The sequence below is a fragment of the Anomaloglossus baeobatrachus genome, unplaced genomic scaffold (genome assembly GCF_048569485.1).
Source record: "Anomaloglossus baeobatrachus isolate aAnoBae1 unplaced genomic scaffold, aAnoBae1.hap1 Scaffold_109, whole genome shotgun sequence".
Taxonomy (NCBI): Eukaryota; Metazoa; Chordata; class Amphibia; order Anura; family Aromobatidae; genus Anomaloglossus; species Anomaloglossus baeobatrachus.
In genome coordinates this window covers 107,157-120,965 of record NW_027441879.1, presented here as the reverse complement: position 1 = coordinate 120,965, position 13,809 = coordinate 107,157, and the positions used below count along the sequence as shown (strand labels likewise).

The window sequence follows — 13,809 nt, the reverse complement described above, 5'->3', positions numbered from 1 at the left end:
AAGGGACCAGTGGGGAGAAGGACAAATTTGGGGGGCAGGAAAAAAAAAAAAAAAAGGTGGGGGAGGGGGTAAGAGAGTTGAATATGGTGTGTGCTAGAGGGTGATGAGAGTGTGGAGAATGTGGGAAGGTGGGAAGCGGGGAGAGAGAATAGGAAAAAAAAAAAAGGGGGGGGGGAAGGAGATGGTATGATGGGAGAGGTGGGAAAAAGCATTGATATAGTTATGCTCTATAGATATGTAGGTAGATAAACAGTCAAATATAATCAACATGTATCTCGCCTCCTGGCTCCTCCAGTATGTTTCCTTCCTTTCTCTGGATGGTCAGCGATTATCAGCGATGTACATCTCGGGGGGATCCTCCAGCTCGTCTGTTCTGTACTTGTCGCCATTGCTCCCTTGGTGGTAAGGGTGTGGGACCTCCCGGAGTTGGCCAATCTGGCAGGCTGATCATAGGCAGTTCAAAAGTCCCTAAGAAATTAGGAAGATCTCCCAAGGACCGGAGGACTGCTGACTTCCCATTCTTCTTGGCTAGGAGTTGGAAAGGATATCCCCAGCGATATGGAATATCTTTATCTTTAAGGGATTGGAGTAGTGGTCTTAAGGCCTTACGTAGTTGTAGTGTTCTCCGTGATAGGTCTGGCAGGACAATCAAGGGTGTCCCTTTATATGTACCCGCTCCTTTCTCTCTGCATCTTTGTAGTATGGCCTCCTTTTCTTTATAGAAGTGGATCCGACATATCACATCTCTTGGTCTGGCCGGGTCAGGGGATTTGGGACCCAGGGATCTGTGGATGCGGTCCAGTTCTGTGCGTTGTTCTGGATCACGTTGGAGGAGACGGGTGAAGAATTTTTGTGCCCATTCGTCCAGCTGTGATGGTTCCACTGCCTCTGTGGGGCCTCTAATCCTTAAATTATTACAGCGATGCCGGTTCTCGATATCATCTAAATGGGTCAAAATGTCCTGTATCTGGGCTGTGTGCTCTGATAGGACTTGTTGATGTGATTCTATATGGGAAAATATCTGTTCCTGCACCTCTTCTGTAGCTGCTACACGCTGGCCAATTTGTTTGATCTCTGATTGTATAGCAGCCATGTCCTGCTTGTGGGATTCCCTTAGTTTCCCCAGCAAAGAGTCCATTTCCTGCCTGGTTGGAATTGATCTAATATGTGCTTTCCAATCCCAATCTTCCTCTTTTACCTGTGACTGGTCTGGTCTTGTCTCCTTTGTTTCTGCTGGTGGAGGTATTTGAATTGGAGGGTCTTTGTTCTTTAGGTGATGTATGTTGTTGTGGTGGTTTTATTACAGGCTCCTCTCCGGGTGCTGCAGGTCTGCTTCCCATAGCTGCTGGAGTTTGTTGTAATATTGGGCTGGAACCTTGCTCTGCCTGTAACTCCCCTGGAGATCGTTGTTGTGTCTGGGGCAAGGGGTTATCAGTATTCCCCTCTGTGGTGCCCAGCTTTAATGTGTCTGCATTTAGAGCTGTGCTGGCTGCCGGCACATGTGGGGGCAGTGAGGTCGCTCCTCTGCATGTTTGCTGAGCGTTATCTCCTGTCTTAGTATCTGCCGGCGCCATCTTGGAGAGAGCAGTAGTGTCAGGCTGAGAGGCTGCGGCCCCAAAAAAGCGGGCGATATCAGCACCTTCTCCCTCCTGGATCTGTGTGCTCGTCGCCCGTCCTCTCCTGCGCGCCATTACCGTCCTGGAGCCCGGTGAGTGCCTGTGTTATTGGAGTTCTGCCGTGGGTCTGTGGGAGCTCCTTCTTTCTGTGTCCTAACACTCCATCGGCTAGCTCCGCCCCCTATAAACGGATTTTTAAACATTTTAAGAAATATAACTCTGAAAATTGTGATGTGCATTAGTATTCAGCCCCCTGAGGGAATATGTCGCGGGCGGAGGAGGGGACGCTGCGCTCTCTCACTGCTCGGGTCCGGCCACTGCTGCTGCTGCTGCTCGGTGGTGGCTCGAGCGATGGGCCGGATCCCAGGGACTCGAGCGGCGCTCCTCGCCCGTGAGTGAAAAGGGTGGGGATTGGATTGTGGGGATTTGGTTATTGTCCGTGACGCCACCCACAGTTGTGGTGATATTGGTGACACCACCGCTGCTCTAGACGGGGATCCCGGGAGCGGTGACAGGGAGCAGCTTGGTTGTTAGTTCTCCCCTCCGTGGGTAGGGGGTTGGTTGTCCCGGGGCCCAGTGATGGGGTAGGGATGGATGGCAGGCAGGTTACGGGGCCTGGCGAGGTGCAGGGTCGCGGGGGCAGCGCTGTGCCGCACGGCACGGTGGTACTCACTCAGCCATTGATGAGGACACAGTTCTCGGTAAAACACACGGCTGGATGGACGGGTCCCACAGACGGCTGCGGTGTTGTTTCTCCCGGCAGGTTGATGGTGACTGCCTTTCCCTGCACCTGTGTACTGTAAACGGTTCCAATGGGTTCCCACCGGTAACCCGCTCCCCAGCTTGGATATGGGCTGGAGGAGCCCCTTTTGCCCGCAGGCTCTGGCCCTGGGAACTTTATCCTTGGCGGTGACTGTGTTTCCCTCTCTCGGTTGGACTGTTGCCTTCTGTCGGGACTTGGCTGCTGGGAAACCCAGGAGGTTCCCTTCGCTAACGGATTTGGCAAATTCGCGGCGACTCCTAGCCTTGCCTGGGTCCGCAAGCCCCTGCCAGATGGTGCTGGCTTCTCTTTGCGTACCGGTCCGGTACCGCCGGGCCACCGCCCGTCCACGGTCTTTACGGTAAGCTCCAATAGGCCACTCCTGCAGACGGTCACCACCGTCTGCCAACCTTGCTGATCCGTCCGGGCCACACACCCGGACCAACTTCAGGCTGCTTAACTGCCACTTTCCTCCTTCCACTTTCTCCTCCAAAAACTAATCTGCCTGCTTTTCCCGCCTCCAGGACTGTGAACTCCTCGGTGGGCGGGGCCAACCACCTGGCCCACCCCCTGGTGTGGACATCAGCCCTTGGAGGAAGGCAACAAGGGTTTTCGTCTGACTTTGGTGTGCCTGACCGGGAGTGTGGGGTGTGTAGGTGTTGTTCTCTGTGGCCCCTGGCTTGTCCAGGGCGCCACAAATACTTTGCAGGACAAACCTTTCACTGCAAGTACTGCTGCCAGTCTCTTGGGGGATGTGCAAAGCTGGTAAACACATCTACAGGTCACATTTTTGCCCCTGCTACTTTATAAAACAGCTCTATCTCAGGTAAATTGGATGAAGGCGTCTGTGAAGAAATTTTCAATTCTTATTCTTTTGCTTTTAAAAATATCCATTATTCTATAAAGACCAAATTTGTAAAGTTTATGACTTATAGTTGTCCTGTGGACAGATTCTCCCCCTGAGCTCTGGTTCTCTCCTGCTTTTCCTCTGACCATAGGCCTCTTGGCTGCTTCTCTATAATTAGTGCTCAGGACCAGACCAGGACTTGTCTTCTCCTTCATGTCATACATGTTAACGTTATTTCAGCGGCCAGTGATCGGATATAAAGTCTCCAGTAATTATGTTACTATACAGGATTCTTTCTAATGTCACATCGTCATCTTCTCCCCATTCAGGTCCCTACAATATCGGATCCTCTCAGTGGAGATCTTCTATATAAGAGAATTCTCCTGATTGACCTATCAAGGATGGATATGGATAGGGACAAGATGGCGGAGAGGATATTACACCTCACCCTAGAGATCCTCTTCCGGCTTACTGGAGAGGTGAGAGATTCTGATGACGTCACATTACATCATTCTTATCTATGGGAATAACAGATGGACAGAACTGGAGAGGTGAGGACTCTGGAAATGTCTGGAGTGAGATTTATTACTGTGTCTCTCCATAACCAGGATTACACAGTAGTGAAGAAGACCTCTAGTGAGCGCTGTCAGGCCCCTGTGTCTGAGGGATGGGGAAGACCCCTGAGCCCAATCACGGGGCCTCCACCTCACCCCCCGATACATGAGGACATCAATGACCAGAAGATCCTAGAACTCACCTACAAGATGATTGAGCAGCTGACTGGAGAGGTGACACTGCTGGGAATGCTGGGACATTATACAGTAACGCTATGAAGGGATCGGGGGTGACGGTATCATTGTATGTGTCAGGTTCCTATAAGGTGTCAGGACGTCACCGTCTATTTCTCCATGGAGGAGTGGGAGTATTTAGTAGGACACAAAGATCTGTACACGGACGTCATGATGGAGGTTCCCCAGCCCCTCACATCACCAGGTAATAGACAGGACTAAATACACACGGCCTATAATTATCTGTATGTAAGGAATGAATTCAGTCCCTGTATGTGTCTCCTCCAGGTCTATCCAGTAAGAGGACAACACCAGAGAGATGTCCCCGTCCTCTTCTCCCACAGGACTGTAAACAAGAAGATCCCGATGTTCCTCAGGATGTGTTTCCTCCAGTTCTATCCAGTAAGAGATATCTACTCATGTACTTTTTGCACTAATTTTGTGGTTACATTTTTAGACTTTCTGCTGTGGGTTTTTTCAGCTGTATTTTCTTTGCTTCTGGTTCTTCTGCTGTTTGTTTCTAGTGCCTTCTCTATGTTGTTATGAAGGCAACTCAAAGACCTGCAGATGGTTCATGAATGCCCTGTTTCCCTGAAAATAAGACCTAGTTACAGTCAGGGCCAGCGTCAATAGGAGTCAAACTGCGCTATTTCTTAGAAACCCCAGTCTCATAGGGACCCCATCAGTTGTAGTCTAAGGTTGATTGCCTAAGGACCTTTGATGCTGTTGCGGGCGGGGAATTGACCTTCAGCAGGAGGGGGGGCACTCGAGACGCTCGGATCCGGGCGGTTGAGGTGGCTCTAGTGGCAGCCGGACCCGGGCGCAGCCGTCCGTCACCCGCAAGTGAAAAGGGGGTAGTTATACAGGGGAGGTTTGTCAGTGACGCCACCCGTGGGTTGCGGTGATTGTTGGTGACACCGCCGCTGCCTTGGTATGGGGGTGCTCGGGGCTGATGGAGCGGGGCAGCAGGATGTTATCCCCTCCACGGGTATGGGAGGTGTTGTCCCGGGGCCCAGGTGTTGGTGGGATGGAGTGATGGGGCACAGTCTGCGGGGTTGGACCGGATGATACCAGTGTACTCACTGTTTGAATAAAGTCACACAGAGTCCAGATAGTAAACCAACTGACGATAACCGGTAGCCTCCGGAGGGGTGTGCTTGGGTCCCGCACACCGGTTGACAGAACAGGGGCCCTTCCTTCTGCACTTTTGGTTTGTGTCTTGTGTATTGACTAGTCCGCATGAAACGGGGAAGTCCACTCCCGGTGTCTTTTCTGTGGGATCTGTGGCCCGCGAGAACTGAACCGTGGGATCTTAACAGGAACTTGCAGACGCCCTATCCCCCTCGTTGGGCTTCCGTCTCGCTCTATCTGGGCTGACGGTGGGACAAGACTTGGAATCTTGTCCCCTGCTGGTTAATTAGAAAGGTGCTTGAAGCTGTCCTCGCTCCAGGGTTCAGGGACCCCGACTGTGCACAGCCTCTGGACCGGATTCCCGCTGTCGGCACCGGCGGGCTACAACCCTGCCCCGGTCCACTTAAGGTCTCCCTCGACCGGATCTCCATCGCCTGTGGCCCAGCTCTGCCGTTTGCCACCTAACCTAGTCAGGTTAAGTAGTCCGGGGCTCCAACCCCTGAGCACCACTTCACCGTCCTCTCACTTCAACTGTCTAGCACTGTTCTGTGTGTTTCCCTCCCCTGACACCTCAGAACCCCTAGGTGGGCGTCACCATCTGCCTGGTCCCACCCACTGTTGTGTCCCTATTGTCTTGGGGGGGTGACTAGGGTTTGATGGCTGGTGTTGGATACCTGTGTGTGGGGTTTTGTGTTGGAAGGCCAAGGAGGAGGGAGTCCTGCACCTGGAAGATGGATGCAGTCCTCTGTGACAACCTGATTTTGTCAGGGCGTCACAATGACTTCAAAGTCATGTGGCATGATGTAACCAAAGGTCTTTTAATTGCAGGAGTCTAAATGAACTGAACAGGACACAGGCTGGCATGCAGGACTGGCATTAGGGGAAAGGGAGAGTAAACTGGGCAATTTCAGAGGGCTCCCATTTTCCTAGTGGCCTTAGTGTTTATATGCCAATTATAGGACTGTTTAAGGACCTTATTGACATCACGTCATGTGACCAAATGTCTCAATTGCAGGAGTTTTAAGCAGAAGAGGAGACAGGCTGGTGTGTGTGTGTGTGTGTGTGTGTGTGTGTGTGTGAAATGTCAAAAGGGGCAGAGCTTGGCCAGAACAAGGGTGTGATGCCACCGGTTCTCTAATTCGTAACAATTGCGGCGTTCCCTATGCCAGAAATCTCACTCCAGTCCCTAATGTCATTTTCAGTGTACATAGCCGGTCTTGATGAATTGGAGCCCAAATGTCTATCTGCACAGACAGCAAGACCCTGCTACCTGCTTTCGTTACAAAGCCTAAGAATAGGCCATCAACGTTACAGTCCTGGACATCCCCGTTAAATTTTCACCATTTGTCTTTATTTTATTTTCGTCTTGGAAAAAAAATCTCTTTAAAATTGTTTATGTTGTGGATCAATGTCACAGATGTTTGCAGGTTATTCCACTGTCAAGGCGGTGTCAGGATCTGTGGAAACTACACTCTGCCTGCTAACGTCTCTTATGTCTGTGAGCAGCGCAGGGAGACACAGGCATCAAACCACAGATTTAGGCAGGCTAGCAAGAGTTAACCTCTGCTGGGTTGCTAGTTGGTGTATTTGACCAAATGCTGCGGGAAGCCAGTATCATTCTCTCCCCTCCTGTATAAGCTGGCTGGGCTATTCCATTAATGCCAGCTATAGGTTACCTATACTGTTAGCAAGAAATTGGCCATAATAAAGTATTAACTTATGGGACCACTCAGTAGTGTCCCATAAGGAATTGCCTACTCCATAAAGCATAAATGACTGGAGAAAAGAAGGAGATACGGCAAAGAACATGTGTGAAAAATTCCATTTTATTCATAAAAATATCATATATAATAAAATCACAACAATATGTGGTCAAAAGGACAAGGATCGGACAGGAGGTGGGGGAAGGTGGGCTGGGGAGGGGGGGGGGGCTTGAGGATGTGGGAGCAACCTGCCTCTCAGAAGCAACCAGGGTGAAGAATCAAGTGACTGAGTTGCCATCAATTGTAGGGCCAACCTATAGTAAAGAGCTGGTGGTGAATTGGGGCCAAGAGAGAAAATGAAGGATATGTGTCATGTGAACCACATGAGATATGCAACCAATCAGCAAGTGGGTATACATGCATGTAGTAAGCCCATCTGGAAAATGTGAAACCACAGTGGAAATAAGGCAAAGTGACTGCGCGGAGCCACAGGCGAGGTCCAAGTGACTCCTCAATTTGCACATAAAGAAATGTGTATATATATATATACACATGCACAGCAAGTCTGAGCCAGGTGCACTGCGCAATCAAGGGGCCTGAAGATATGGAAAGGTTTTCTCAATTATAATTGTGGCAAAGGAGCTGAACCAGAGGGGGGCTACTAAAGTGTACATGCAAAAATAATCACCGGCTGAGGCAGCACACATGTAATCTCCCATTATGTACACCACAGACATGTAAGAGTTAATACTGGTGCTGCACAGAACCAAGGGAGAATTTAAGGCAATACCAGGCACAGGGTTACTGTGCGATTATTAGTCCCAATCCAATTCACCATGCAGCCAAGGGAAGGCGGAACAATGGAGGGGCAACATAAATAAGTATACCTGGTGGTTGGTTCCGAGGGGCAGGAAACAGCCTCCTGACATCTGTTTCGCAGCGTTGCTTTTTCGAAGGAGGATTGCTCCCACATCCTCAAGCCTCCCCCCCCTCCCCAACCCACCTTCCCCCACCTCCTGTCCGATCCTTGTCCTTTTGACCACATATTGTTGTGATTTTATTATATATGATATTTTTATGAATAAAATGGAATTTTTCACACATGTTCTTTGCCGTATCTCCTTCTTTTCTCCAGTCATTTAGGTTACCTATACTGGTCTGGTGAGGTGTTGTGATCCAGACTTACGATTGGTTGTTGTGCATTATTACTGTGAACTGTTGTGGTGTTAACCCTTGTTGTCTTTTTGTTGCTGCCTATTTATTTCTGTGAGTTTGCCATTTGTCTCGTCTGTCTTAATTTGTGTTTCCTGTCTGTTTTAATCTGTGTTTCCATCATACTCCTGCCAATCACACGCCAGGGTGTATGCTATGGACAATTATACGCTTCTGTCGTTGCCTGAATCTTTGGGAGGAATGCTGTGTGACGGTGTCCACACGACCTCCTTGGTCAAACAATATATTGCTGAAGATGTTGCGTCGTTTGTGAGATCGGTACGTGTGACCGCTACAAAACGACCTATGAGCGATCTCGGCAAATCGTAGCAGCGATTTGGGCGTGTCACATCGCTAACGAGATCGCTAGCAATATCGTTGTGTGTAAAGCGGCCTTTAGATGTCGAAATTGGACAACAGATTCAGAATACATTTTTTCCTAATTTAATTTCTGATGTTATGGTTTAAAAAAATAAATATACTTTCAAGATAATATTAAAAAAATAATAACATTGTGTTTTTTATTTTTAGCAGATGACTGTATTGGGAATTCAGATGGAAATCTAATATCTTCAGAATTTATAACACATGATGAAGGTATCACACGTGATACATATGACGAGCAAGTCCAACAGAATTGTAAGCAAAATAAAAGTTACAGAAGGGATGGGGAACATGAAACGGCTTCCACAGGAGAGAAGCCATTTTCATGTTCAGAGTGTGGGAAATGTTTTATTCAGAAAACAGATTTTGTTAGGCATCAAAGATCTCATACAGGGGAGAAGCCATTTTCATGCATGGAATGTGGGAAATGTTTTATTCAGAAAACTGCTCTTGTTTTGCATCAAAGATCTCATACAGGGGACAAGCCATTTTCATGCTTGGAATGTGGGAAATGTTTTATTCAGAAATCACAACTTGTTTTGCATCAAAGATCTTATACAGGGGACAAGCCATTTTCATGCCTGGAATGTGGGAAATGTTTTACTTGGAAATCAGAACTTGTTAGGCATCAAAGATCTCACACAGGGGAGAGGCCATTTTCATGCTTGGAATGTGGGAAATGTTTTACTTGGAAATCAGAACTTGTTAGGCATCAAAGATCTCACACAGGGGAGAGGCCATTTTCATGCTTGGAATGTGGGAAATGTTTTATTCAGAAAACAACTCTTGTTATCCATCAAAGATCTCATACAGGGGAGAAGCCATTTTCATGCTTGGAATGTGGGAAATGTTTTATTCGGAAATCACATCTTGTTTTGCATCAAAGATCTCATACAGGGGAGAAGCCATTTTCATGCCTGGAATGTGGGAAATGTTTTACTGGGAAATCAGAACTTGTTAGGCATCAAAGATCTCACACAGGGGAGAGGCCATTTTCATGCTTGGAATGTGGGAAATGTTTTATACAGAAATCAGATCTTGTTAATCATCAAAGATCTCATACAGGGGACAAGCCATTTTCATGCTTGGAATGTGGGAAATGTTTTATTCAGAAATCACATCTTGTTAGTCATCAAAGATATCATACAGAGGAGAAGCCATTTTTATGTTCAGAGTGTGGAAAATGTTATTTTACAAAATCAAATCTCGTTAAACATCTGAAGAAGCTGCACAGGGAAGGAACCTTTTTCATGTTGTGAACATTTGAAATGTTTAATTGGTAAAACAATTCTTGTTGACTATGAGAAAACCCACACAGTAAAGGAGACATTCTTGCATTCAGAATTTGGCAAATGTTTTTATCATTAATCAGGTCCTGTTGTCAGATGAGTCACATGGAAGGATTCATGTTATACCGTGAGTCAAAGGGTTTTATCCTAAAATCAATTGCTCAAGTAAGAATTGGTCAGGGAAAACACCATTTTCTTTTTAAACTTACTGTATTATTATGACCATAAGACGCACCTATGTTTTAGAGGAGGAAGAAAAAAAAATTGAAACAAAATATGTAGTCATGACGCACTGTTTGAGGGGGAACCTGCTGCTGACATGGTAAGGCTGCTTTCACACATCCGGTTTTAGCAGAGCCGGCCAATCCGGCTCTAAAACCTATGCAACGGATGCGGCGAAAAAAACGCATCCTTTGCATAAGTTTTTACATGCGGCCCGTCCGATTTTTGCCGGTTGCGGCTGGCTACTGAGCATGCGCAGTGCAAAAAAAACGGATGCGATTTTTGCCGCAGGACGCTTTATCCGGCGTCCATAGGCATGCATTGGAAATCGCGACGCATCGGCCGGATGCGGCGCGATGCGGTTTTTTTTGTTGGACAAAAAAACGTGCCAGGCAACGTTCCATCCAGCCACCGCATCGGCTAAATTTGCCGCATCCGTCAAAAACTGGACGGAACGCAAGGCCATGTGGCACAATACGACGCTAATGTAAGTCTATGCGAAAAAAACGCAACCGGCGGCAAAAAAAAACCGGTTGCGTTTTTTCTGCAAAGCGCCGGATTGTGCCGCACAGGAAAAACCGGATATGTGAAAGCAGCCTTATAGGGGTAATATCCCCCCCCGATTCTGTACTAATGTCCCCCATTTTGGCCCCTTCCAGTAATGTTTCTCTCTTCCTGGTGTATATGTCCCTCATCCGGGCAGATATGTTCCCCATCTTTGTCCCATAATAGTATACATGATCCCCATCCTGGTATATATGGCTCCCATCTTGGTATGTTGGTGTTGGGGTGGTTTTCGTGATGCTACCCACGGGTTGTGGTGATGCTGGGCACCACTGCTGCGGTGAAGGTGGCGGGCTTCCGGGAGCGGTGTCGGGGCGCAGCTTTGGTGTTAACCCCTCCGTGGGTAGGGGCGGTGTGTCCCAGGGCCCGGTTGCGGGGAGATATGGTGCGGGGCACAGTGCTGTGGTGTGATGCGGTGCTGCGGTACTCACGATTTAGTCACTCAGGGTCTCTGGTAAACCAAACAAGATGTAGAACGGGCGGCCCACAGCCGGCTGCAGCACTGGACGGTGTGACAGGGTCCCCTTTCTCCTGCACCTAACGTAAGTGGACCACGGTGCCTAAGCATGGGTGGTCCTCTCCCCGGCGGATATGTCGTGGGAGCTCCTTTGCCCGCAGGCGCTGGCCCTTGGATTTATGGCCTCTGGTGGTGGTTGCTATCCAGTCGGGTTGGTCTGTTGCCTTCAATCGGGTCTTTGGTTGGGAAAGGACCATATGGTGGCCTACGGCCTAGTCGGGGTCTGAGTACTCTTCCTGGTGCTCCGGTAGACTGCTGGCTCCCGTGTTTGGGTCCGGCGGGCTCCAATCCGGTTCCGGTCCCTACGGTTCCACCAGTCGTGTTCCCGGTCTCCTGCAGGCGGCCCCTGCCGTCTGCCTGCCTGACTGTGTGAGAGTCCTAGGCTCCGACCCAGGCCCCTTGCAGCGCTGTGTGTCACACTCTGCTCTCCACTCAACTGTGCCAACTGTACTCCTCACTGTCCACAACTGGACTCTACCCCTTACTGTCCAACTCTGAACTTCACACTGCACTACTCAGACTACTGTCCATGACTGGACTGAGCTGCTTCCCTGCCTCAGGCCAGCAGACTTCTCGGTGGGCGTGTCTTTCCGCCTGACTCCGTCCACCCGGTGTGCCTGTCTAACACTGAGGGAGGCAATCAGGTCTTGATTGACGGATGTTAACTTCCTAGTGTGGGGGGTGTGTGTGTGTGGTGTCTACTAACCTGTGACCCCTGGTTGTCCAGGGCGTCCCATATATGTTTCTCATCACGCTGCAGACATAAAAAAACAACTGATTGTACTCACCATCCCTCTGCTCCCCCAGTGTGCGGTGCTGTCTTTGATGCTGGCAAGTGACTTCAGTGTATAAGCGGCACATCGCATGACGTCACTGCCATGCACCTTCAGGTACACGCGGACGTCGGCTGCCGGAGTATTCACTGGTCCCCACACCTAGGATTATGGGCGTGTGGAGCAGTGAATATTCATTCTCTAATAAAAAAACACGTGATCACCGAGCTGCAGCAGTTAGCTGGTGACCGGGTGATCATGTGTGCCTGCTATTAATGAATGAATATTCACTACTCCCCATGCTCATAATCCCGCTCATCTCTCGATGCCGGCTTCAGTGCGTTGAGGTAGACTGGATTATGAGTGAGGGGAGCAGTGAATATTCACTTTTGTTATTAGCGGGCACACTGTTAGCCCTGGTTTCTGCCTCCTGTGACCCACTCCTCCACCGCCGCCCCTCCAGTCACAGTCACATCAGGACTATGACGCACCCCCCCTTTCCCTAAGACCCCCCCCTTTTCTACACAATTTATTTTGGGGGGGAGGGTGTATCTTAAAGTCTGAAAAATATGGTAATTGGTTAACAAATAGTAAGAGTAAAAAATTACAATACAATCAAAATCGTATAACATAAAAGGGCACAATCATTGTGAATCTGTCTGACCGTTTCAGGCACCACCCTCTTTCATTAAACTTCTCTTACATTTCAGACTAAAAATGTCAAAACTCACTAAATGTTTGAACAGTTAAGGTGTGTGATGCACAAAATGTGTGACTTTTACACAATAGTTCTTGCGCAGTAAGATAGATGAATTTCCCCTTAAATAGTGCTTATCACAAATCTGTGGCTGCCTTTATTATTTACTAAAACAGTGGAGAGCCGTGGATTAGTGAATTTTCTAAATATAATCCAGTACAAAAACTTTTGGAAGTGTCCCTAATGTCCCCAAAAGAAACTTCCAGGTTGTGAGATCCCACAACCCTCAGCGATAACTGATCGTGTAAGAGTGAGCTCTACGACCCCAGCTCTGCGGCATCCTTCTTAAGCAGTTCAGTAAAATCTTAACGGGAAGGTGTCGTCCAAAAAAAAAAAAAAAATAACTTTACATTTTTAAGTATTAATGTTTTGCTCAAATATTATTTGTTTTTAATTGAGCAAAATAAAAAAATAAAAAGTTTGATATTTTCCACTCTTAAACACTAGAGGAAGCAGCTGCTGAAATCTGAAACTGTAGAAATAGCCTGGATTACAGCTGCCGTAAAGTGGGCGGAGTCTGCTCTCCTGTGTGTGATGTCACCTCCCCCTCCCAATCTGAGGGTTTCCAAAGGATAACACAGAATGAAGTTTAGATCACAGTGCACAGCCATTTTGTTGGTGACAAGAAATGTCTAAAGTGTCACCAAGGACAGCAGGAGTATCACACAGGATAGGATTAGATACACAGCTCAGCAGACAGTATCACACAGGAGCGGATTAGATACTCAGCTCAGCAGACAGTATTACACAGGAGAGGATTAGATACACAGCTCAGCAGACAGTATCACACAGGATAGGATTAGATACTCATCTCAGCAGACAGTATTACACAGGAGAGGATTAGATACACACCTCAGCAGACAGTATCACACAGGATAGGATTAGATACACAGCTCAGCAGACAGTATCACACAGGAGCGGATTAGATACTCAGCTCATGAGGCAGTATCACACAGGAGAGGATTAGATACACAGCTCAGCAGACAGTTCCAAACAGGACAGGATTAGATACACGTCTCACCGAACACGTATCACACAGGATAGAATTAGATACACAGCTCAGGAGACAGTATTACACAGGAGAGGATTAGATACACAGCTCAGCAGACAGTATAACACAGGAGAGGATTAGATACTCAGCTCAGGAGGCAGTATCACACAGGATAGGATTAGATACTCAGCTCAGGAGGCAGTATCACACAGGAGAGGATTAGATACACACCTCAGCAGACAGTATCACACAGGA

At 48.2% G+C, this 13,809-nt stretch overlaps 1 protein-coding gene across 1 annotated transcript; it reads left to right on the top strand.

The window, feature by feature from the left end:
• Nucleotides 1-4,271: 4,271 nt before the first annotated feature.
• Nucleotides 4,272-9,836, top strand: LOC142260462 (uncharacterized; the record flags this gene model as incomplete). The annotated part of the gene is made up of 2 exons (XM_075331933.1): nt 4,272-4,413; nt 8,589-9,836. Coding segments are annotated over 2 exons (1,254 nt in total), but the record flags the coding sequence as incomplete, so codon positions are not given.
• Nucleotides 9,837-13,809: the final 3,973 nt, after the last annotated feature.